The sequence below is a fragment of the Stegastes partitus genome, unplaced genomic scaffold, assembly GCF_000690725.1.
Source record: "Stegastes partitus isolate 25-593 unplaced genomic scaffold, Stegastes_partitus-1.0.2 Scaffold597, whole genome shotgun sequence".
In the NCBI taxonomy this organism is placed as follows: Eukaryota; Metazoa; Chordata; class Actinopteri; family Pomacentridae; genus Stegastes; species Stegastes partitus.
The window spans coordinates 206,685-232,422 of record NW_007578328.1 but is presented as its reverse complement, the minus strand read 5'-3'; the positions used below and the strand labels follow the sequence as shown (position 1 = coordinate 232,422).

General features: G+C 39.8%; 1 protein-coding gene across 1 annotated transcript in view; it reads right to left on the bottom strand.

The window, feature by feature from the left end:
• The window catches only part of fam184ab (family with sequence similarity 184 member Ab), a 187,250-nt gene that overhangs the window by 19,223 nt on the left and 142,289 nt on the right, over positions 1-25,738 (bottom strand). The window contains exons 16-18 of the mRNA XM_008289174.1: positions 22,371-22,498; positions 10,667-10,851; positions 3,787-3,933 (exon numbers count right to left, since the gene is read on the bottom strand). Coding sequence (XP_008287396.1) covers positions 3,787-3,933; positions 10,667-10,851; positions 22,371-22,498 — 460 coding nt within the window. The remainder of the gene's footprint in view (positions 1-3,786; positions 3,934-10,666; positions 10,852-22,370; positions 22,499-25,738) is intronic.

Sequence of the window (25,738 nt, the reverse complement as noted above, 5' to 3'; positions counted from 1 at the left end):
GCCTGAATATAGTTTCTATTAGAAACCCCCATAGTGAAGCCCATTAGAGCAGCCGTCTCCAATCTTTTTTGCACCACGAACCGGTTTCAAACAAGACAATTTTCAACGGACGGGTCATCGCACACATAACAAACAATAATCGTTTTTTTCTATTGAAAAAAGTGTCGTAAACAAATAAAAGTACTTTTTATTGCTATATGTGTATTTACTTTTTCTCCTGTCTCGGCATCAAGTCTCTCCCTCTTTTCAAATAAGCTCTCCGGAGAAGTTTCTTTTTTCATTTATCTGGTCAGCAGTTAGATTGATGGCTTTGAAAACTGACAGAAAACAAGCACAGACGGGAAGATGAGCTAGTCATTTTTCAAAATAAAACACCCTGCAGACGCCGCTAAAAATAAAAAATTATTATTATTTCTGTACGGCCCGTTACCTACTGACCCACGGCCCGGTACTGGTCCGTGGCCCAGTGGTTGGGGACCGCTGCATTAGGGAACTACGTGGAGTTACATCCAGTTCCTGCTATTTTTCTAGAACTTTTTTGCAAAGTCATTTTTCTCCAGTCATTATCTTAAGAGCGTAGCATCCAACCGCACACAAGTAGCTCTGACCAACCAGTAAATGTCACTAGAAAGTGAGGAAAGCATCTCATGAACTTTATCAATAATAAAACAGCATAACTTCAGCAATGATTCCAGATTTTTAATCAACTAAGGGGTTACATAAAAAGAGCTTATGATGCTGAATATGAGCTTGTACATGGCAGTCTTCCCTTCATTCTCATAACAGTACAGGACCTAAACATTGACCACTCAGCCTACATATTAACTAGACATTGTCCCACCCCCAGTGTGAGTGGTGGTCTCAGTCTGGACATCCAAATATTAACTGTCTTGCACATTCCCAGGCAGCTACTCTCTCTCTCTCTTAGTTCCCCCTCTCTCTTCACTGTCACTGTTAAATAAAGGCTAAAAAAAGCCCCCAAATCAATCTTGTATATTAAAAAAAACACAGAGACACTAACCTCAAATGATAACACTTTCATACAGAACAAATTGTACCAGCTGGGGAGGAGCATAAGAACAAATGAAAGCTCTGAAAAATGGAAAGTAACTCAGCGCCTTCAGTAGTTATGTTAAAACTTTTTAATGCTGTAAGAACCTTCTTAGCTAGACCTCCTGAGGGATACTGTCTGGATACAATAGCTGCCAATATAGAGATTGTTTTTCCTTTTCAGCCCAGCAGGTGGCGCTGTGCTCCCTGCAGAATGAGACTAAAAGGAGGTCAGCTCTGAAGAGGAAGCTACTGTAGCTCGCTGCATGTTTCCTGATCGTCTCCTGGCTCTCGAACGCACCACAGAACATTTCCATATGACTCTTCTGTCTTTACCTCACTGCCTCTTATCAGTATTCCTCTGACTATCGCTGCAACTCTCCTGGGATTTGGTTTAGTCCATTTCCTTCATGCATTACCCGCTGCACAGAATTCCCTTTCGCTTCTTTGTTTTTTTTCTTACAGCATCTATCTTCTTCGCTCCTGCAGCCTTCGTGTCACGTGTCCGTCTTTTTTTCCTCATTGTCTTCGCCTGCATCCCCACAGCCTCCTCTTTTATTCTTTCTACAGATACACACATCACTCAAGCTTCACCTAGCTCAACCGGTCCTTCAGTATCATCACCATACATGTCATCTCCATGTCACCAGGATCATAAATCTCTCTCTTGATCCGCAGTAATAAAAGACGTATTTCCTCCCTCTAATTAGATTCTGAGGTTCATTCATCATTTCTGGCCAATCTAAATGTCTTTGATTCATATTTCACATAAATCTATACAGCACCTTTGATCTCTGCAAGTTCTTCAACAGAGGAAGCTCTAATTTACAGTATATTTCAACTGATGCGCGCGTTTGAAAGTTTACAGGGGTTCGAATATCAAATGATATCGCTGCACTTCAAACTCTGCTTAATACAGTACTTTTGGATATCCTGAGTTCATCTGCACTGTCTGGAGAATTAAATTGAATGTTTTATGAGAGTGATATGTTGTAAGATTTTTTGTTGGATTAAGTTGGCTGTGGTTGAGTCTAATGGTGTATTATTCTTAAAGTTATCCATTAGAGCGCACATTTCTTTAGTTCATTGGTTTCCAATTCTTAGTTTGGAAGAGCCTTTACTGAGAACAGCAAAGACAAGCCTTGCCACTCACCATAACAACATGCTATTTATGAACTATTCATGCATTTTAAGTGCACTATTTACGGACGCAATTAACATTTTATTAGAGATAGGAGTCATTGCATCACTCTGTTTGCTTTTGGTTACAAATGAGCATTGGGTATCCACAGATCTACAAAACTACCACTGAGAACACATTTTTATCTTGAAGCGATTCTGTATTTCTCTCCACTGACTGACAGCCTGGCAGTGTGAAGAAGACGTTGCATTTAGAAAATAATGGGGTGTTTGGATAGCAGAAGTGCAGTATTTTTTTTAAAAGTCCTTTCCACAACCCTCAGTTTGACCTGAGGGAGTGGCAGTGTTTATTTGATGCTTGATGATCTTTGTTGCAAGTGTAGCGTTCTACTTAAAATTTGATGACACATTAAATCTTCTGTGTTAGAAAATCAATAGTTTCCCCGTTTCTGTCTTATACTTCAGCGACGTTGAAGATAAGGCAGGATTCCATTTTTTTTAGACGGAGCAGATGAGCAATAAACATCCGGCTCTGCTTACGTTGTGAAAATCAGAGCGTACTGGACACTTCATTGTCTATGTGAGGAGGTGATGTTGACAGCACGAGATCCAATCCTGATATCAATCTTTCATTAAATTGGAATCAGTTGTCTGAAAAATTCATGCTTCTCCGACAAGTCTGGACATGTTGTTTTTTTTAATTAAATCGATTCCTTATATAGATCCGAGTGTGAGAGTGTGCAAAAAGGCACGTTACGCCTCATGCATATGGAATCAGGAGCACGGTGAAATACTGGTGTTTCTTTTTTTTAAGATGTGATTTCATGGAGTAACTTTATGTTTTGGAGATTTCCTTTGTTTTGGAGGCAGAACCCGTTATTTCTGCATGGTTGCAGCGCAGGTACAGATTGCAGGTGCACCAGTTGCTCGATGCTTGCAGTAAATCTCTGCTGCCTTTTATGGTGAGTCAGTTTCGTTATGCATCGTTGTACTCGGCGCAGCTGTTTATAACGTATGACACGCAATGTGATAAGCTGAGAAGAAAATAATTCATCACACTCCCCCCCTCTTGTTTATACTCCACATCACCTGGCCCATGTGGAAATGAATATAGCCAACCTGGACGTGGCAGTATACGACTGTTAATGTGTTTAGATATGCCCTAATTGTCTTTATGATGCAGTGATTGCATAGGTCATCGCGTGGGTAAACAGGAAAAACACATTTAGAACTTGTTTTTCCCCAAATTTGATCATCTACTAGAATAGAGCACACGATCTGAATATGTGCGAAAGGTGCAGATAAAAAGATAAATCTGTAGAAGAGACAAGAGATGACTTTGCAGAGCTCAGGCAGGTATGAATGTCTGCTGTTGTTTTCCCCAGAGAGAACTTGTCTGTTGTCTTATGCTTCCACTCGACACCTGACAATACACACAATTATATTATCTAGGCTGAATAGGTTGACCTGCGCACAAAGCAGTCATGAGTTAAGAATCAGATAAGTGTTATTCCTCTGTGCCGGAGACCTCTACTGTTGCATAGCTGTTTGAAGACACCGCACAAGCAACACAGTGTATTTACAGTATGTACATACAGTATCTGGAGGGCGGAGATCTTGTCTTTGAGCACTTCCTGGGCTTTGTTGAAGTCTGACAGCATGTTCTGCGTCTCTCTGCTGTGGACGGCGCTCAGCTCGGCAAGCTCCCGCTCGTGCCTCTTCGTTAATTCCTGCTCGTGAGCCCTGAGGAGAGAGAACAACGGGCGGATGAGTGTCTGAGAAAAGATTATAGCTTCTGATTAGTTTTATACCACGGCCCTGGAAATTAGTGATTGGGTGGCAGGCGACTGTTCAAACCACTTAACATGAGTGACCTGATAGGCAAGTGGTTTGGGTGCACACCACATGGGTGCAAGATCTTTCAAGCAGCAAATCCCTGGTTTGATTCCTTTAACTGCATGTCATTCTGCTGCTCTTCAATATTTCCTGTCACTATTTAAAAGACAAATACGCCCCCAAAACAAAAATAAACCTGCAGCCTTTCCTGCCTAAGCAAGACATCAAAAGACTTATTCTCACTTTTGTGTCTAGATAAAAACTGTCTAGACTTGACTATTGTCCACTCTGTTTTCTGACCTTCCAAAGAAATCGTTAAAGGTCCCATATGGCGAAAATCCATTTTTATTATTTTCTGTGGTTGTTATAAACTTGGCGGTGTAAAATAAAAGCTGTTATGATATGAACACATTTATTCCTGCCATTCCTCGAGCCTCTCTGCAACTAGATAGCCTCCCAGCTTTGCAAATTAGCTAGAATTCAATTCAGGTTCTCCGTAACACCCAACTAACCAATAGTCGTCCAGCTCAGACTCTCTATGATGCTGCCCCATCCCTGCTTCTAGGTGAGCCTTTCACAATGAGCAGCTATCTTAGAGTCCATCAGGTTTATATCATTTCTAGAGCTGCCACTACTAACTCTAAAATGTCTCAGGCACAACCTTTAAATGTTCTACTGTTGGCTACAAGAGTGAACACAAGCGTCTTCATGCACTCCGAGGTTCTGAGGAACTGAAGACCCAGTGGATTACTTTTACTTTTGATGGCAAGGCCCCAAGGAAATGTGGCTGATGTTATTATTTGCTTTGATTGTAAGCCCACAGTCTAAGTTAAACTCAGCAGGGGTTTACATCCATTGGCTTCTCTCCTGCTCTCTGTGCTCACACATGCTGCATGTTAATATAGCTGAATTCCTAAAAACACTTGTTCTGTTTCTGTTGTCAGACAACAGAATGAGTATGAAATAGAGACTGAAATACAGCCCATCAACACTACATGCTAACTAACAGAGCCATTTCTAATATACTCCACTGCACCTCTGAAACACTGATTTTATAACCTACAACACATGAGTTAAAAACATTGGCTGTGCTGTAAATGTAGAGACACTTCAGTGTCAAATGTTGGCTGAAGATAGCAGCGATAGAAAGTCCTGGTCTCATGCACTCATTCTGGTGTCCCATGCTTCTGTATTTTAAGATTTTTCTTTTAGTTTTTAAATATTATAATGAAATAGCTTCTGGTGATTTATCAGATTTGTTGGTCAGGAGAGCCTCATGCCCAAGATCCGCTAATGCTTGTCTCTACAGTGTTCCCTGGAGTGGAACTAAGATGTATGGAGATGCTGCATCATTCTGAATCATCAGATTCAGTCAACAGCTTCAAACCAAACCTCAAAACGTATCTTTTAAGGCTTGCATTTAGGTCATTTTCTTGTAGTATCATGTAGTACACAGGCATCAGACCACCAAAGTTAATAACTAGTTTAATTAAGGACTTGAGTCACAGTGAGTTTTCAATTAACTGAAAGTTTGGTGGTTCGATCTCTGGCCCTCCAATGTGCTGAAGCGTCATTGGGCAAGACACTGAACTGAATGGGCGAATGAGAAACACGTTGTAAAGCGCTGTGTAGAGCCTAGCTAAGGCTAAAAGGGGCTATATAAGTGCAGAGCATTTCATTGTCTTATGTTTTATCACTAGTATTTTTATTTTTTTGATTTTATTTTATTCCCTGGGCGGCACCGTGCTGCAGTAGTGAGCACTGTTGCAGTGCTAACCACTGTACCACCATCACTCAACATGATAGACTCCAACATGACTCTACAAATAATCTATGCTTTTTTAGGTGGGCATAGCAAGAAAATAATGCAAGACACTCAGAGTCATGCATTAGATATTGGGTGCACTTCAAATTATAAGCTGAAATTGCTTAAGCACTCATTAAGAACCAGAATAGCACTATCAGTGTTGCATTATTAAGTTTTAGAACCGGATTAAATATAGCTTAAGATTTTAAAATCAAATCAAGTTGCACCTACTGTTAGTGCACACACAGTTCAGTATATTCATTTACTGCATACGGTGGCATCATATTTTAAATGCTCCTTTACAGGTTTTAAGAAATGGATTTTCTGCAAATGATAGCTGTCAAATGATGACAACGACAAAGACCAACAAACAGAACAAACAGACAAATTGCTTTACATGAAAGTTTGATCTCATGTTTGGAGTCACGTCACACCACACCACGTCAGAGCGTCACATGTCGTAGGGAGAGAATCTGTTTCATGAGGCTGTTTGATTGGACACCATCGTCATGGGAATAAAAGCTCCGGGTTAGAGTGACGCATGCTTGCGACTCAAGAATATCACGGAATTCATTTTATTGTGCTTTGAGACTTAATCAGGACCTGCAGACTCTCGTTTCGCCAGCGTATTGGATTGCTCCACAGTGGACATGTTGGGAAGATTAGAAGAGAGAGAGAGCGATGCGTTGAATGAATTCCAAGAACATAATTGCAAGACAACACACAATGAATGTAATTGTCAGAAAAATATGACTCATAGAATTATATATAACAACATAAAGAAACAATTTGAAAACGCACCAAACCATAAACGTGGTGTGACGTAGGAGACACGTCTGTGTACTGGATGTACACATAATGTAATACATATGCATGGAAACTGTGAAATGAATTATTCATCTTATCAAATACCCCCAATTTGCAAATGTCGAAGGTTTTTTGCAATGGTGGGAGAAGAACTAGAAGGGTACAAGGGGTGGTGGAAAATGGAAAGAAAAGATGCTAATAATGAAATGAAGAAATGAAAGAGGCCGATGAAAGTGAAGAGAGGCAGAGAAGGATGATGGAAGGGAAACATGGATGTCTGTCTGCCTCTCATTCTGACTGGGCCAACTCTCCCCGAGGGGTGCACATCTTATCTCTCTCTGCTTCCTCTTTATTTATTTAACAGACTATTTTTATCCCTGTGACCAGGATTCAGACGGGGAGTTACGTAACAGACGAAGAAATGTGCTGCGCATGGGCCTGCCAGCAGAAAGAGAGGCCGCGGAAACACAAAGACACACAAATTAACGGCAAATAATAAAGCAACATGGGAGCAGCCGTCAAACTACACACACACACACACACGCGCAAAGGAAAACCTTCAAACACTTGCGCACATAAAACAGAGCATGATTGATTCTAATGAGTAGCTGGACCACATTAGCCATACAGCACTTTAAAAAATTCATAACATGCCGCAGGGAACAACATGATTATAGATTCCATTTTGCTTTTACCCTAAGTAACCTTCACATCTCCTAATCAATGGGCTCCTGACACTCTGGTCGAGAGACTGAGGCGGTGTGTGTGTGTGTGTGTGAGAGAGGGAGAGAGACTGATTTGCCTTGTTCGGGCTTTTCTTTCCCCTCTTTCATCTCGGTGTATTTTCATCAGGACTCGAGCAGAGCGGGATTGCAGAAACTATCATCATCCGAATGTTATCAGCGAAGTCAAAGTCAGCAACATGTGCTGATGACAGGCCCACTGCGGGCGTTTGTGTGTGTGTTCTGGGGAAGGAGAGTAGATGTCAGAGCGATCAGAAAATGTCACAGAAAATGTGTTGCTAATGTTTTTAAAGGAGTAGTGTGACATTTTGGGAGATGTGGCTATTTGCTTTAAATGCCATGTTTGACGTCATCTTGCTTGTCGGCTTTTGGGCCGATTAAACAAATGAGAGGCAGCGTGTTAATTATAACGAGGTTTGCAGGTGCAGGCAGGTGCTTTGTGTTATCTTCGGACAACTTTCTCCCCGTTTCCAGTCTTTTCCCAACCAAATCTACAACTAATCTTTTAATGTTGCTACGCTGTGCTGTTTACCGCCATGATCTAAAAGAATAATTCAGCATTATGGGAAATACACTTATTCACTGTTGTACTGAGGCTGACTTGAAAAGAACCTTCTCAGATTAGTTTAACTTTCCATAAAGACTGCAAGCAGGGAGAAGCAACTCACTTCAAAGTTTAAAAATGTATTTTTCAGCTACAGCGCAGCGAAAACTTGCCAGTTGAGATGGTGCATTGCTTCGGTTTAATCCCTACAAAAACAATGATATGGAAATGACAACCCACGCTATAGCTGGACGTGAATAAGTTGTTGTTTACTCAGTCCTAAAACCCTCACTGTCATTTTTGAACATAAAAGTGTGAAGGCCCCACCGAGTATGTTGGTTGGGCTCATTGGCTGTTTTGCTCTGTTTCCTCAGGTCCCTAAACTGCTTGTGGCCCTTGGGCCCAGCGCTCCCAGGTTACAAAAGGACCAACCCCTCAGCTCTCTGGTCATGCTTGTGATTTACGGCTGTCATTGTGGTTTGTGTCTGTACATCAGACAACACCCCGCACCACATCACATCCAGGCATCTGCACCTACCGATATCACTGACTTACACATCTCATTTTGATAATATTAATTTAGCAGTTAATAAAAGATAACCCTTTCTTCTGGCAATACCTGTGTCGTCTCCCCTCTTCTGTTGTAACCTATTTGCCAGGTTGTGACACAAGGGGTTAATTAAGCCCTTTTAAGACATGGGATGTGTAACATTGATGCTTCATTGGTATGTTAAAGTGATGGCATTCTGTCATTCAGATTATGTCACAAATATCTAACAGCGGTGATGGAGCTCAGGACTCTGAGGAAGGCTGCTGTCTTACAAATTATTGAACTTCAGCATAAAAACTATGACTCTGTCACAGCTCAACTGTCTGAGGTGGACACAAGTACACAATGTGATCCTGACTGATCCCGTCTAGGGGTCGGGGGTGATTTACAATTATAAGTAATAATAAAGTTATTGTTGTTCCATGTGCATAAATACACACAACTCTCTCACTTTGGAGACGCTCATATGGATCCTGCTGCTGTTTATTACTGCAGGTTTTCAATAAACTCAGAGGAAAGACTCCTACAAACAGCTGGAAGCAACAAACTAAACCTCAGTCCTTGCTAACGGTTTGTCAAAACCTGGATTACATTTGTTATCAGCATATCTCAATAATGTGACCTATTGAAAGTTAACAGATATGCCATAGATCCAACCTAAAAGGATTGCTGCTGTAACTTTTACATCAAAGTGATCAGGTTCAGACGTGAAGCCGACTCATTTTAATGCTGTCAGATTAACGGAAAGGTTAACTTAAATTAACTTAAAGGTAAACAGGAAACAAACGCATGGTTACTAGCTAGTTAGCAAAATGCTGGGAACTAGTTTCTTCCTCTTATTTCTCTCCAGTCTCTTAACTTTTTCTCGTCTTTCTGTTGTGAAACAGATTCAAAAACAAGATTACATTTTGAAATCTTGCTGTGAACTTGTAAAATTGTGCTGAATCACATCTTTCCATTGACTTTGAAGCCTAAGCTGTCACTAAACCTCTGATATTTGCACAGTTACAGACGTTGGTGAGCAGATTATTGAAGTTCACACACCACACAGTAAAGCCGGCTGTTTCCCTCTGCTTCCAGTCTTTATGCTAAGCTAAGCTGACCTCCTCCCAACTCGATAGTGGTACCAATCTTCTTGTCTAACTCCCAAGAAAATAAGCAAATATGAACCTCTAGTAAAAACATTTCTTTAACCTCTAAACACTAACTGGTTCAAATAGGGGCAAAAGTAAAAAATCTGCCTCGTGAAGATTTCCAAATCTGCAGCAACAACAGAAGCAGCAGCAGTAGTTTCTGACTCTAACATGGTAATGTGCACAACAATCAGTGGCTTCTTACATTTTCTATCATCTAAAGGGACATTTACTGAGTGTAACGCACAAAAAAGCTGCCACATCCTTAGTCTTATTTGGCATGAAAGAGGGTGAATGTTCAGCGGGAAGCAGAACTACATTTCTCATTCTCAAAATCTAAATATAAAATCAGATCAACACAAAACATACAAAGACATCGTACAGACCGAAGTGTTTGTCTGGTAACTAAAACCTAACACCAGCACAGTATTACTGCCTCCTGTCAAAAATGAATACAAAAAAAATCCGGCACTCAGCAACCAGCACTCTGAATTCATGAGAAAAATATTCAGTAGTTTGGTTGCCAGGTTACAGTAAAGATAAATGTGACTGTTGTTTGCTTCTCCGTTTTTTTTGGCTTTGGATGTGCATGTGTGTGTGCAGGAGTGTGCAAAGTCCAATTGTGTAACCATTAATATTTCAGAAAGCGACTGAAGCGAGATCTGACTGCGAAGAGAGAGAAGCTCTCAGTAAAGATCTTGTATCAGATAAAAAGGAGAGCAATTTGCTAGCTTCTGACTTTTAAGGGGCTCTAAAAAGGTTACCAAGTCTCTCTAATACACACAGCGGTACCCGAACGCACCAAACTGCTAAACGTATTCAAATCCACATGTGCTTTTGTCTACAGTAACTCCATTGTGACAGAAATAAACCCAACAGTCTGGTTATTCTATTTTAAATGTGGGACAGGCTTGACACGGGCTTTGATGGGAAGGAGGAGACTAATTTGCAGTATAAATGTCAAAAGAGAAACAGGTTTTCTTGCCTGTGAACTAAAGTTTGAACCACGGTTTTCACTTCGCTGGTGTATTTTTTTTTCTGAGTGCTGAGTCATACCGAATCTGCTGATTGGCTTCACTGCGGATCTTGAGCACCTCCTTGCCCTTCAGCTCCAGCTCCTTAGTCAGAGTGCTGATATTCTCGTTGAGCGTGTGGATCTGGTGGTCCAGCTGAGCGATGTGGTTCTTCCTCCTGGACACCTCCTCCTGCAGCTCAGAGATCCGACCCAGCAGTTCACGCTCCTATGGAAGGAGAAGGGAGGGGGGTAAAGAAAAGACAGAAAAGAAAGCATTATTCATTCTGGAGGTTCAAAGAGTTGAGATCCCACAGTGTTGGTTGTCAGGTTTTTAATTATGTCCAACTTCAAGCGAAAACTTCTGTGAGATTTTAAAATATCCATTAACTTTTCTCCGTTTTCATCGTTTGACGGTACAGTTTCAGAGGTCACTCACGGCTTTGGCTGTATCTACAAATGGGTGCCTGATATAGTAGATTCATCACTGACTTGTGAGAGCTGACATAGCTGGCATCAGATGGTGTTGTGTTGAGGCTGCCCTGTATTTCACACTTTGAGCAGAAAATAGCATTCAGAGCACTGTAAACTTGATTCATATTGCACATTATTTCAGAAACCAAACATTATAACTCACAGTATTTCAGTGCTTTGGCAGTTTTTCTGATTTCACAACCCTTCACACGTTTCACCGACGTAAATTACCACGAGGGTGCAACTATGAGATGAGACAATGAATACTGGATACAGCTGAATGAACTAAAATGGTTTCTCTGTGGTCATAGGACACACAAAGTGCAGTAGTTACTGGTGATGTAGTCTCACAGAGTCAGACTATTCTCCACAGCGCTGGAGGATGGTTTAGCTGTGACCATTATCATCATGTTAAAGGGCAAATAATGCTCTAGCTTGTTCGTTTTTCTATAAAACCCCTAGTTTGAAAATTAATGAGCACATTTGCATTATGAATAACATTGCTGTGATGTAAATATTTAAAATTAAAACCTTAGAAAATATAAATTTGCAACAATCATCTTATTTCTCTCATACGAACAATTTGGTTGCAGCATTTAAGCACCCATGACAACAACACATTATATAACAGCACTTTTTAGATGGCAAAGCAACAAATATGTATAAATAATACACTAAATAAAACCCCCAGATGTCTATGTGATGGAAAAATAACTCTAACCTCTCAATTCAAGAGTGTGTATTCTATGATCTCCTGTTTCTTGTGCTTCATATTTAACAGAATTAAAACCTTGATAACATGTAAAGAAAACCATTCCTTAAAAAACAGGATTCATTTAACTCACAAAGACAACAAAAAACTAGATCTGAGTCTACAACAGAACTGCACAAGAATCTGTATCAGTCACTGGGCTCATAAATTATGACATCCCTCTGAAGCGCTGAATGACTTCATGTTAACATGACCAACGACTCGCGTTACTCATGAGCACCTGCAGAGCTGCTCCTTTCTTCTGAGCTCAACAGCGACACAAGAAGTAGCTTGTTTCTGTCCTGATTTCAAAGTGAGAAAATGAACAAGTGATTTTCTCAGCTGGGGGGAGAGAACGCTGCGTAGGTTTAACCAGACACTTACGACAGCCTGCCTTTACACTGAGTGCATTACTGGAGGTGACTCACCATCGATTTTACATAGAGGTTCAGTGTATTTGTCACAAAGAGCCGTTAAAACATACATGATATTGTCAGTAGTTTGGAAGATAGTTCTCCAAACTAAATGTAACCATTTGTCATTTTTAAGGGTCACCTCAGACTTATAAAGACTTTGTATTTACAATCAAACTCCTGCTTGTAAGAGTAACTGTAAATGTAGGTACTTTAACAACCTTTAAAGCGTTTATCTTGGTCATTATTAGGGCTAGCCACATGTACTAAATCCAGATCTTACGTCATTTGATTTGATAATACTTTCAGGTTTTAGTAGCCTTTATCGATATAAAAATATAGATAGTTTCTATAATTAAACTGGGGCTGCAAGGTGGCACAGCTGGCCTCGCAGCAAGAAGGTCGCCAGTTCACGTCCTGGTGGGGGCACCGGGATCTTTCTGCATGTTCTCCCCGTGCAGAGTGGGTTCTCTCCAGGTTCTCTGGCTTCCTCCCACAAGGTCCAAAAACATGTTGAGGTTAATTGGTGATTCTAAATTGTCCGTAGGTGTGAATGTGAGTGTGCTTGGTTGTCTGTCTCTAAGTGTGGCCCTGTGATAGACTGGTGACCTGTCCAGGGTGTCCCCTGCCTTCACCCTGAGTCAGCTGGGATAGACTCCAGCCCCCCCATGACCCTAGTGAGGATTAAGCGGTGTATAGATAATGGATGGATGGATGGACAGTATATGCAATGGTTCCACTCATGCCAGTTCCTGAGTAATTCAAAATGAGTAATGGGTGTGCAGATGGACGCACAGCAGTATGCAGCTTTTCACTATGATTTAATTAGATGTAAATCCAACATGATTTTTTTCACACAAACACCACGGCGCACAGACAAGTAGCTAGCATCGTTGGAAATGTTAAGTTGTGCAGTTTTAGTTGAGGCACGCTACACCTCGCTGCAAAAACTACGACTGAGGGCTATTCAGCTGAGAAGAACGGATGTGGATTTGGATATAAAGTGAGTCTGTGAGGCTTTCAGGGTTAAAAGAAGATGGTGTTAAATGAAAGACTCCATAGCTGCATGACGACAAATATAGGGGTTGAGCATTTTGGGGGCTTTACAGATAATGAAGACTAAATTATTCATTCAATATTTTGGCCTCTGCTGCTTTAATATTAACCATTGCTTTGTTAATATGTCTTTTATGAGCCTCCAGTTTTATGAAAGTGCTGCACTTCTCCTGGTCCATGAAGAAAAAGAGAATCTTTTTCGAATGACTGCACATTGTTTTACTGAAAAGGAAATGCAAAAAACAAGAACAAATATTCACTTTATTAAAAGTCTGTTCACTTGTTGAATACCTAAGGATCAAAATATTTGTGTCAGTGCACTGGATTCTTCTACTGAAATGCTAATGAGTAAGAACTTGGACGGTGAATCGACATTTTGTGACTAAAATAATTTTACACGATTTCTAGATTTTTAAACCGAGGACACAGTTGTATCTTTTTTTCTTTTATTTTTTTTTTTACTGATTGGCAAATCTCGCTGCCATTTGAACCTACAAGCCATTAACATGCAAAACCGCTAAGTTCACGATGTGAGGCGAAGCAGGCCTCGTGTGCCAAACCGATCATTACGATTAAAGACTTGAATGAAGAGGCAAGATGTGATCTGAAGACTCCCGCTTGAGTGCCACTTAACTCCATCAGAATTAGATTAAATAGTGTCAAGCTATTGTCCACTAATGATTCCTCTCTCTGCAAAAATCTCATTTAACTTGCTTCTCTAACAATTTGTGCCAAGGGCTGTGTTCATATATCCAAAAGCCATAATCTTGTGTAATAGCCTCATATTCACAAACCTCTCTGTCTGAGGCTCCCTCAGCATCTCAACTTAGTGTAATTGGCGGATTTTTGATGTCCATAAACCTGGCGGTGCAATTAAGCACAATGGAGACGGGGCAGATGAATCTTTAATGACTAATTTACTCATTTTACTCTTCGTCTCATCAAACTCCTGGCTGCTGTCTGGGAGGAGAGCAGGGACGAAAACAAGAAGAAGAAGAAACTGGCAGAATGAAAGAAAGTAACAAGAAAGGAGTACGTTTTTGCATGATTTGGGGCATTTTAATTCTAATTTACTTTTTCAATTACGGCAGACATCGCCATTTGATTTTCGAGGCGGACGGAGATAAAACTGCCGGTGTTGACTGGTTTAGGACACAGAGATTTATTTGTTTTCTCATCTCGTCTGTGCTGCCTTGTCATCACTTTTTTTTTTTTTTTTGTCTCCTGGTCTATTCTCTCCTTGGTAACCTCATTCCATCCTCCCTTCAAGAGTAAACAGCAGTGTAATAGAGGATATGTGGACCTTTTTTTCTTTTGTCAGTAACTCTGTACTCTCATTTTAAACTATTTGAAAAACAAATAAGGCACTCAAATATTTATCCAGCGAGGACATTAGCTAGCTGAATCTCTAGAGTGAAGTGAGACGAGATTTCCTGATCCACTTTGTTTTAAAGGTCCCATATGGTGAAAATCCATTTTTTATTGTGTTTTGTGGTTGTTATGAACTTGCAGGTATAAAATAAAAGCTGTTACGATATGAAGACGTTTACTTCTGCCGTTCCTCAAGCACCCCAAAACAATTAGTTCATTGGTTTTCAGATCAAAACAGTTTTACAGTCACGGTGAAACGAAGCCTCTTTGAGTAGAAAAACTGAAACACTCACTGCAGGGACATTTAGTGAAACTCAATGTGAGGTCAATTTGCTGAAAGTTTAAAATTATTAGCAGGGATATTAGCAGGTCAGTGTGATCCATATAAAACGCCATTAACCAGAGACACGATTATGCAGTGAAGCCAAATGTTTTTTTTCATTGCCAGGCCAGGTTTTGATTTATAGGGATTTTTCATTTGACCAATAGGTTTCTTCTGGCTGGAAATGAGCAGCAATAAACACATGACAAAGAAACAGTGAGACATTGTGCTAGAGATGTTAAAGACTTTTGTATTTGCACTTTTACTAAAAATGCCATGTCCAAAATTATTCATATTCTCTGTAATCAGTGGCAAAGCCTTTGTTTGGCACCACAGCAATCACACAGTTCTTATAGCAGCTAACAAACTGCCTGATGTCTTCCTTCAGAGTCCTAATGTTGTTCTCTTGTCTCATGGTGCCGTTTACTTTGACAAGGTTGTCAGACTGGAATGTTTGACTGTCAGGTTGGTGTTCTTGGGATTTTTATGCTTCTTTGTTCCAACACGACTCCATTCATCTCATCCAACCACAGAGGTTTTCTTTGTCCAGCTGAGCTCATGTAAAGGCTCGGTGTGCTTTTGTGTGTCTGTCTTGGTGAGGTACAGTCGTCCTTGGTTGGTCTCCATGGAGACCAGCCTTGTTCAGTGTCTGTTGGAGTGTCTTCTTGAGATGTTGGAACCAGGATAGCTCAGACTGATCATCACAGTGTCGGTGCTGATCCCTGGATTCTTCCTGACTTCTCACACCATCATTCTTGCATGGCTTTTGGCTTCCTACTACGACCTTTGAGATTTTCTTTACAGTGTGAAACTCCTACTTGTTAAATATACTTTACACTGTGACCAGCAGCAGATCTTGAAAGATATCATTTTCTAGCCTTTTACCATCTTGTGAGTGGCCACAGCTTGCAAATGAAACTAGCTGGTCTCAATTTTGAGTGTATTAAAATGCTGTAGAACAAAGTAGAGTTTACCAGGACCATTTGGTGTTGAAGCTGCGTTCTACATTTACAAATTCAAGCGACAGGAATGATTCTGGGCATGTCATTTTTAGTAACAAAACAAAACAAAAACAAAAGACAGAAGTAGTTCAAATTTATCACTAACATCTCTAACACAATGTCTTTTTTACTTAGTTGTGCCATTTCCAACCAGAAGGAACCTTTTGGTCGGATACAAATTTACTATAAAACAAAATTTAGTAGGCATGAATAATAAGGTATTTGTTCATATATCCCTTTAAATGTCCTTTATTTGCTTACATGACCTATTATATGTACCTATTGCATACTGTTATGTTCACATCTATATTCGTCTTTAATGGTAAAGGCTTTTAAACAGGTCATTACTAATGCATTTCCTGTGATGCTTCACATGATTCCACACCTTGTCGTCATTAAACTCTCAGTTCAGTGAACTGAAGGTCGTCCACATTGGTGCTGTAAACCTCAGCGGTTATCATCCTGGGGTGACACTGGATGCCAACATGCTACTTTACTGCCTGATCATGTTTCAGTTATTCATCTTGTAAAGTAGATTCCAACAAATTGTTAAAAAATTTGCATTTTTTTGTCTAAAATCAACAGAGAAAAAAAAAAAACAGTAAATAGTTTCCAGTTAATGTCGGCTGAGGATTAATTGAGTAAATGGTTCAGCTCTAAAAAAGCATGATTTCAGCGAAACAACAACAAAGAGGAGAGAAACGAAATAACAACAAGAAGAAGAGACATAAAAGAAAATGGCAGCCCTTTGAAAATACAGTACGTCTATTGATCATTTAAACGACAGAAGCAGCGGCAGAATGAAACTCCTGAACGCTAAAAACAACCTCAGAAATAGACCAATTTCTTGTGAATAGAACAGAGTGGATATTAGATGTCAGGAGATACTGGTGATAAAGGAATTGATCAGACAGCTCTGTTAGATCAAACCTGTTAAATCTCCCGATGAAGACAGATGACAATGTGTGCACAACGACACTCACACACACACAGTCCTGTTCTTCATCAGCCTCTTCCTCCTCATCTGTTAAGTAATTGGAGGTATAAAAGCATTATTTAACTCAGCATGACGACTATCTGCTGCTGAGCTCTTCCACTCTGATGATTCAGCTCAGGAAGTTTCAGTTTATGCGCCATTAGGGCGCCGCCATAGTAAACAAAGAATTCATGTAAACACAGACTCTCACCGTCTCTGAATATCAATGCTCGACATGCAGCATTTTAACATGAATAAATCATTAGGCCAAAATAAATAACAAACAAGTAACTTTTGAAATATTATCTGAAAGGGATGGGTTACAGTCTGGGTCATGAAATCTGTTGGCTTATTTCAAAGCACAAACACAGACCGGCAGAGCTCATAACAGCAGATGGTAAAAGGACAAAAAGGATAAAGTCGCTTCCAATTTAGGATGACCAAATAGTGACCTTCTCGCCTAAGACACATAACATAACCACAATGTTCCCGATTCAAATCCTCTGCTGCGTGTTGTTCCCCTCTCTCCCTGCCCTTAACATTTTTATATCCGAGTCTCTTGTGCATCCAAAAATAAAGCCGACAACGTCCAGAAAGTAACCTTCGCTGATGTATATGAAAGAATTAATTATAGACTTGCATGAGAAATATGAGCGTCTGGAGACCGGTGGTGAAGTTATTCTCACTCTACAGAAGTCAAAAGGTAATCAACCTACCCATCAGTCTAGTTCTGAGCGATCGAAGACATGTTCTGTTTTTCTTTAGATCATCGTTTTGTTCAGAACAACAGCTTGGCAAAAGTTTAAAATATTACAAATATCACGTTAAAGCACTTCTATCACATAACCCAACACGGTGAAGACGAGACTCGCAAGCAGGTGGCAAATATTTGTCCATCACGGATCCAAACCTTTGTGTTAAATATGCAGTGAAACTCATCCATCTGTGAGCAACCTCAGAAAAAAAAGAAAAGAAATATTGAGCAGCTAACCGTTGCTTTGTCAATAGCAAATCCTCATCTGCAGATTTCAAGGATTTCACCGAGGCGTCTTTTGAGAGCGTATGGATCTAAACACACAAAAATCCTTCTCAGACATCAACACGGCAAAAGAGCGGCTGTGAAATATTATTCAGACTTTGGCAGCAAGGGTGTAATCATAAGGTAAGTAAAGGGATTACAATTGTCTGCTCATCCCAGAATTAAAGGAAGTCTGTTTCATTCAGATTATATTGGCTTCTTTACATATTGGACATTGTGCGGTGACAAATAAATGAGTCTACTGACGGTATCCTGCTACAGTAGCTTCAATGGGAAACCACTGAAGACCTGCAGCGTTCCAACAGTCCTCGATGGTGCAGGGTGTGTCACCAACATGGAGAAAATTGGTGTTTTACTAAGATTTAATCCTAGTTAAAGGTTTTCTGTCATGACCAGGTAAGGACCCAGGTGCAGATCGAGATGGCAGGAAGGTTCAGCAATAAAACACAAACAGGCAAAACTCAAAGGGGCATGAAGAACATAGTTGCAGGAGACAAACTATTTACAAGAACCAAATATGGAGACAAGACAGAGGTGACTCAAGAGATAAAACTAATCAGGGCAATGAAAATACAACAGAAGGAAGCAAAAACACAAGCAATGCAAAAGGCAAGGTGATTTCAAAATAAAACAGGAAATCCCAGAAAAGCGATGTGGAGGATGCGCATCAACAGAGCGAGACACAAACAGACACACACAAAACATTCAAACAAGACTAAACCAAAACTTAAGGACCCTGAAAATATGGGTTAATCCACCTCAAAGCATCAGGGGCCTTCTGCCATCTCTGATTGACTTGAATTTTTTTTTTTTAAATCATAAACTATGAAAAAAAAACAAAAAACCCTACTAACTACTTCATGTTTTGTTCATGTGTATTCACAAAATTTAATTTAAGGAACTACTAAAGATAACAGCATGAAGAATTAACAGTTACATGCAAAGTGTAGACTGATGAGTTAATTTTCTTGATTTGGGAAAAAAAAAAAACCCAAGGCGAATAAGACCACATCTTGCTAGTTTCGAGAAATATTTCCAGATCAGTCTTAAAACTTTTCATATTTTCACAGATTTCTCATCATGTCATTGATGAGAAATCAGCAGAATTGAATAAGTAGGTCAAATAATCTCTGATTATGGGTAAACTGAAAGAGAACTGAAGAAAAAACATCAAAGACTTCATAAATAGTCTCATTGCTGAGCTAACAAAAAAAAAAGAAAATTAATAACGTAGAAGTTACCAATCGATGTTTTCTGACCCACATGAAGCTGCATGTTACAACGTCACAAAACAAAACATACAAAGTACTTTTTAACATGAAATAGTTGGTCACAAAAATGGTCGTTGTGATCATTGCAACCATTGTGGAAACTATTAGTTAACCTTCAAACATTAAGTACATTATGTATGAATTCAATAAGTATAAAAGGTAGCAGTTCACTGTTTCTCCAGCCTGCAAACTGGGGTCAGCAAATGAAAAATATGCCCAAAGGCATAAAAAAAGCCTCAAAGTATTTGATAAATCAAGCTAAAATGTAACAGATATGGTTATAAATATTTATATTTATGCTATACAAATTGCAGAAAAGGTCGGGCAGAAATCACTATTCGATGATTTTAGAATGAATGACTTACATGTGAAAATGACGACCTAAATTACAGTTTTAGAGTTCAGGACAAGTACATAGTTCAGCACGGTTTACTGCTAAATAATGAACTAAAGTCTGACTGAATGCAGCCTGTGACTCAGCATGAATCTACTTGGGAGTCTAAAAGAAGCTTGTGCACTTCAGGATACTAAAGCAGAGACTGACATCTGAACCTAATTTTCGCTGCGTTTGCTCCAGACTTAGTATATGATTGACAGGCCGCTCAGACCGTAGCACTTGGATATTAGCCGTTATTGACTCCCTATCGCCTCGTGGCAGCTAAAGATGAGAGGGACTGATGGTGCAGAGTGGGGGGTATTAAAGACAACCAGCTGTGCCTCTCTCTACGAACATCTGTAACGCAAGGTGATGAGTGAGGAACCCGTGGTGTTTGGGGTAATTAGGAAGATTTATAAGCGATGGTAAGAGGGCTGCCAGTCGGGTGGTGTGTGTGTAGGTGGTGTGTGTGTGTGTGTGTGTGTGTGTCAGCTTGAGGCAGGTGTTGTTTGAGGCACGCTGGCTACATCATCTACTGTCTCCATCCTTTCTAATTACTGTCATTTCATCCAACAAAACAAAAACAACGCTGGTAAAACATTAAAAGCTTAATTACATTTTTTTTTTACGGTAACTGTGTGACATTAGAAAAACTGGATTAGTGTGTGGATGTATTATCTGTAAATATAGGAAAAATAATATTGGAGTCAAACACTTGCTTAGATTGTAGGTGACTATTTTTAATCATGTTTCTTTATAAATAAGATTTCTGGTAATCCTTCAATCTAGAAAATATCAGAAAAAAAACTAACACTGCTCACAACCCACCAGGAAGTAATATGGTGCATTTACTTGCTCTGTTTATTCAGCCCACAAGAAACAAAAAGCAATTCCTGAAACCCGAAAACTACGTACGAGGATGCCTGTCCAGTCTACATCAATGATACATCAAATGCTATGGAGGAGTGTCATTTCATCGTTTCTGCAGGTGCTGTGGACCAGGTAATGTGGTGCACAGCACACACGGAGGCTTTTGCATGCTGGTGAAGTGGTGCACTAAAGCAAAGCTAAGCTCTAAACATGTAACTGCCAGTGCCAACCAAATGTGAAGTCACTGGTATATGTATAACCAACATCGCTGGCAACGATGGACATGTGTAAACCGATACACGGACACACGGACACATCTGCACTCTTACTTTGAGTGACCTACAATGTTGTGTGTGTGGATGAGAGGCCTAAAAGTAGAGGAAGGTGCTAGTTTTGCAAAATATCAGCATTAAGGCGTATTTGGTGGGACTAGTATTACCCGGGGACCTGCTAAGTGAGTTACAAATAACCTCCCTGCATCTGTGTTTCATGCGGCACATTTATCCAGAATAAGCAAAGTCTGCATTTTACACAAACTTAGTGACGTTATCCGTGGATGTGATATAAATAGGCGGCTACATAAGGGAGCGTTGAAGGACAACAAACTGTTCCTGCAATGCTTGTCTTCCATCTTAACATCCTTTGAGATTTCGATCTTCTGATGTGTTTGAGCTTTCTGTGAACGGGTCTCCGAGCTGTGGAGTGACAGCAGCCTCTTGAAATTGCACTTTCATTTCTAATTGCCGATGCAGCCTTCATCATTTTTGAAGAGGCAGAAGAAAGGTGCTGAGAAACAAAACAACACAAAACATGACCCCAGATGACAGAGATGCTGGTTTGCACGGGACCAGCATAATCACAGGACCTCCCGGAAGGCAATTTGAGGTAGAATTTTATCTTTACGGACACGACAGATTGGTGCATGAATAATAGCGCAGATGACCTCAACAGTTATTGCAAATTAGTGGTCCCCGGATAGTACTAGTCCTGTGTGATTAAGGCTTTAGTGTGGACAAGGAAGAGGGAAGCTGGAGTCTGTCCAAGTTCAGCATTTTATCTGAAATTCCCTTAATTTTTTTTGACTGAAACAGTTAATGTTAAATAATATTAATGACCGAGACTGTACTCAATTAATTTTCTGTTGCTCAAGCAATTGATTAAAAGGCTAATTATTTTAGCTCTGCTGCTGTCCAACTGTAAAACTTGGGAGATAAATATTTAAAAAAAAGAAAAAAAAATCAATAAAAATATCATCTATCCGTGGCTTTGGTCCAACTGTATTGGCACACTTTAGCAAATAGCTTTCTAGAGTCCTCATCAGTAAACGGTGGGTGTATTTTAGACACAAGCAAAATGTCCCCTTCAATATTTCTCGCCAGAATAACTTCCCTAGAGACTGTGGGTGAATAGTGTGAAAGAGGCGTCTGGAAAGCCTATTCAATGGTGTCTGCAGTGTGGATTCACTCCAGTCGCACAAGCTCCACTACGGCCATGAAAGAGAAGGAAAATGCTGGAGTGTTTGGGAGGATTCGTACTCGACTAGAGAAGCCATTCATCACGTTGCTGTGTTGCTGTGCAGCGGTTAAGTGACAGGAAAGTGGCGACATCCACAACGCGATTAAAGTCACACTCTGATAATTACAATTGACTGTAAAGACACAATTCTGTCCACAGCTGTCAGATTATGATTAATACATTTACAAATAAGGCATCCAAACTGCAGATGCAGACAAGCATAAATGAATATAACGTAATGGATGTAAACGCTGACAAAGAAAAACAAATCCTCCCTCTCGCGATGACCTGGAGCGCAGTCGTTAAGTCCTACCTGTGTCCGGTTGTTCTCCAGAGTTTTCTCCAGCTCCGCCTTGGCAGCAGCCGACTCCTGTTGGTGGGTTTGTCTCAGGTGTTCGATGGCCGATGCGTGGATGTGGTTCAGCTCTGACCGCAGAGAGGCTGATGGGAAAATTCAAGTCGAGAAAAAAAAAAAAAGAAGCACAAGAAGAAGTCATTTTTCATTTGCACAGGCCGTGTCGCACATGATGAAACAAAGCTACACTGCAAATTTCAGACTCGGGGGTTACGGTGCATGCAAGACTTGCTCAGAAAGCTCCTTTCTTTAGTCTGTTAGTGTGATGAAAAAAAGAGCTCATTAGATGCTGAGGCATTTTTATTGCAATACTTTTTTACTTTGCACATAAAGAAGAGTGCCTCGGCTGCCTTCCCCCGAGTGGCCTTTAATCCACACTCCAATGAACACCTTTTATTGCAAACAGTGTAATGGTTTAGAGAGGCATGGAGAGGGAACACACGCCGCTATTAGCCTCCCACTTCCATGTAGTGGAAGAAAAAAAGAAATGTAACAGTTTATAAAATGCAGAACATGTCGAAGAAGAAAAAGCACACAATATACATTTCTGAGCACATACGTATGGATGCACATAGCGAAAAGATGACGGGAAGTAAGAGAGAGAGAGAGATAAAGAGAAAAGGGTAATAAAAGAATGTCATGATCTGAGAAGTAAGAGATAGATGGAAGAAACTCTCCAGTGTCGGGACCATGACATGAAGGTTAATGGAAGAGCATTTATCACAGCACAGCACTGGTGTGTTAACACTAAGGACTGGGTAAGGCTGAGATTTCACTGCACTTTGCTCATATTTGGTCTTTTCTCAGACTTTTAAGGCCCCTGCAGATTCCCCTCGTTTTACTTACATCACAGTTTATGAAAAAAATAAAATAAAAAACGCTTTCAAAACATTTTCTCTGTCCAATTTCTGCATTAACTTAAGACAAAGAGCAGTAATGCTGCAGCGTGTGATGAAGGGATGGGAGTTTATTTCTGTCTAGAGTCATGCCAACAAAAGATCGTCCATATGTCTTTTATTTCGCTCTGTGCTGAATGTAAAATTATAGCAAGCCTTTCAAATTGATGCCATGCTTATTAATAAATGCAAAGATATTTTCACTCCCACCGTTGCTCATTAATCTGTCAATTAAACACAGTACTTTTCCTGCTGACTGGAAACAAGCCATTGTCACTCCTATTTTTAAATCTGGAGGCCGCCATTATGCCAGTAACTATAGACCCATAAGCATATTGTACATTCAAAGGTGGCTGACAAAGCCGATATTGAATACAAGCTATTTTGGTTTACATAACATGCAGTTTGCTATTAGAACAAATTGTTCCACTGAAACAGCCACATTACACCTAACAAAGCAAGTAAAATTGGAGCTTGACGAAGGAGGCGTAGTTGGTGCTGAATATTTAAGTTTGCATCAATCATTTGGTACAGTTGAATTTAAGTTAAATTTCCTATTTCTACACTATCAGAGCTTCCCTTTTCACCTAAAACACTGACACAGTGTGTTAAATGTAATAAGCAGCAACATGAAGTACACAGCAGGTGTACCTCAAGGATCAGTGCTAGGCCCCCTTGTATTTAATGATCTTCCCATAGACTGCATATAAAGGTGGACAATCACTCTATGATGTCACTCAGAGGTTTGGCAAACAGGGTTTTGAAGCTCAACGTAGTGGCTCTGGCCGTTGCCATCTTGGTAGTGTCTGACTGGTCCTAACTCCTGTTAAATTAAAAAATGAGCAATGAGGTAGAGTGTGAATTGAGCTGAGGCTGACCATGCAATTGTCTCTGGGTCATGGACTGTCCTGTGACAGTAAAGATTGGTCACTACACCCTGAAGTATGCATCGCTTTAAGTCTTAATCCAATTTTAATGGGTGAGTTCACCTTTTGTACAGCTATCATGAACAAAAATCACCCAAAACTGTTTATTTCTGATTTAAAGTTTTCAAATTGAAATCAATGTTGGCTTCTCTATACTGGCTTAATTTTTCAGCCAGAGGTTGCCAATTTAGAGTCTTTAATCTTTAAAGATAGTGCCTTTGGACAGAGTTGCAACTGTATGCTGATGACACTGTTGTATATACACTTAGAAAAACAGCTAAGCTAGCAGCTTTGAAGCTAACACCTCTACCAAGTAAATCATAGAAAAGCTTGAATTAGCAAGGCATAAAGTATGTTTGTTTCCAAAACCAATGTACAGTCTTCTATTGTTAATGTTTTCAGGGTGAAACGATTGATAGAAATTTAGATATCTTGCTGATAGATATCAATAAAATGATTATTTGGGCAAATACAAGCTCTCTTTCTATATGTACCTTATTGTATTAGAGAGGAAAAGCAGTTATTGGGTCAAATCTTGCACAGTAACATCACTGTAGAAACACCATCTTCTGAGTTTTGAGAATTTTAGACTTTTTTTTAAGTCTTTGTATAACAATTTAAATAGTTTGTACTCTAATATGGACTGTAGTAAGTGACAGTGTTGAATTTTGCTTAGAAAACTAAAATCTACAAGAACATCTTCTATACAAGAATGCACTGAACCTTTTTTGCTGCACTGCCTTTGGTCAATCAGTGTTCTCTGTAAAAGCTAAAAAAAAGAATTGTTGTATGCTTCAAAGTCAAATTGGAAAATATGCTAAAATCAAATCAGCTTTGGACCCACTGACTCTCCATCCTGTATGATTTGCTCTATTCTTTTTTATGTTAATTTAGCTTTGTACTCAGATATCCTGGTTTTTCATTTGTCTTACATACTCATGGTGCTGACAAGCTGTGTGTGTGATGTATTACTGTGTCCAATCTATAATATGTGTTTTGTCTTGTTTTTCTAGTTTACTTTGTGCTGTTTTGTCACGGTGTGGAACTTGTAATTGTGACCCGCTGGGAGATCGTAAAGGAAAATTAATCTTAGGCTGGTACAATGCATCAAATAGTACCATTCATGTATAATACTGTACATGGCCCTTTACAAATGAAACAAAATAAATGACTTCTATTTTAACCCTGATGGGAAACATTGTTCTAGTTTTATACAAATGTCTTTTGTTGTAATTGTCCATGAGTTACAATGCAATGACTGAGAGCACATGCAATGATTCCACTGCATTCATGTAGAGCCACATTCATGTCGTAACGCATCCTTATATGTAATTTGTTCTTAAAGGTTTTATTTTTCAGTAATTCCTATCATCATGGTTTTGGTTTGTACTGTAAAATCAGTGCAGACTGAAAACCACAAATCCACGCAAAATGGGCCAAAAGGCCATGGGTGGGTTAATCTTTTATTATGCTCATACGCAGACACACTAACACACACTCACCA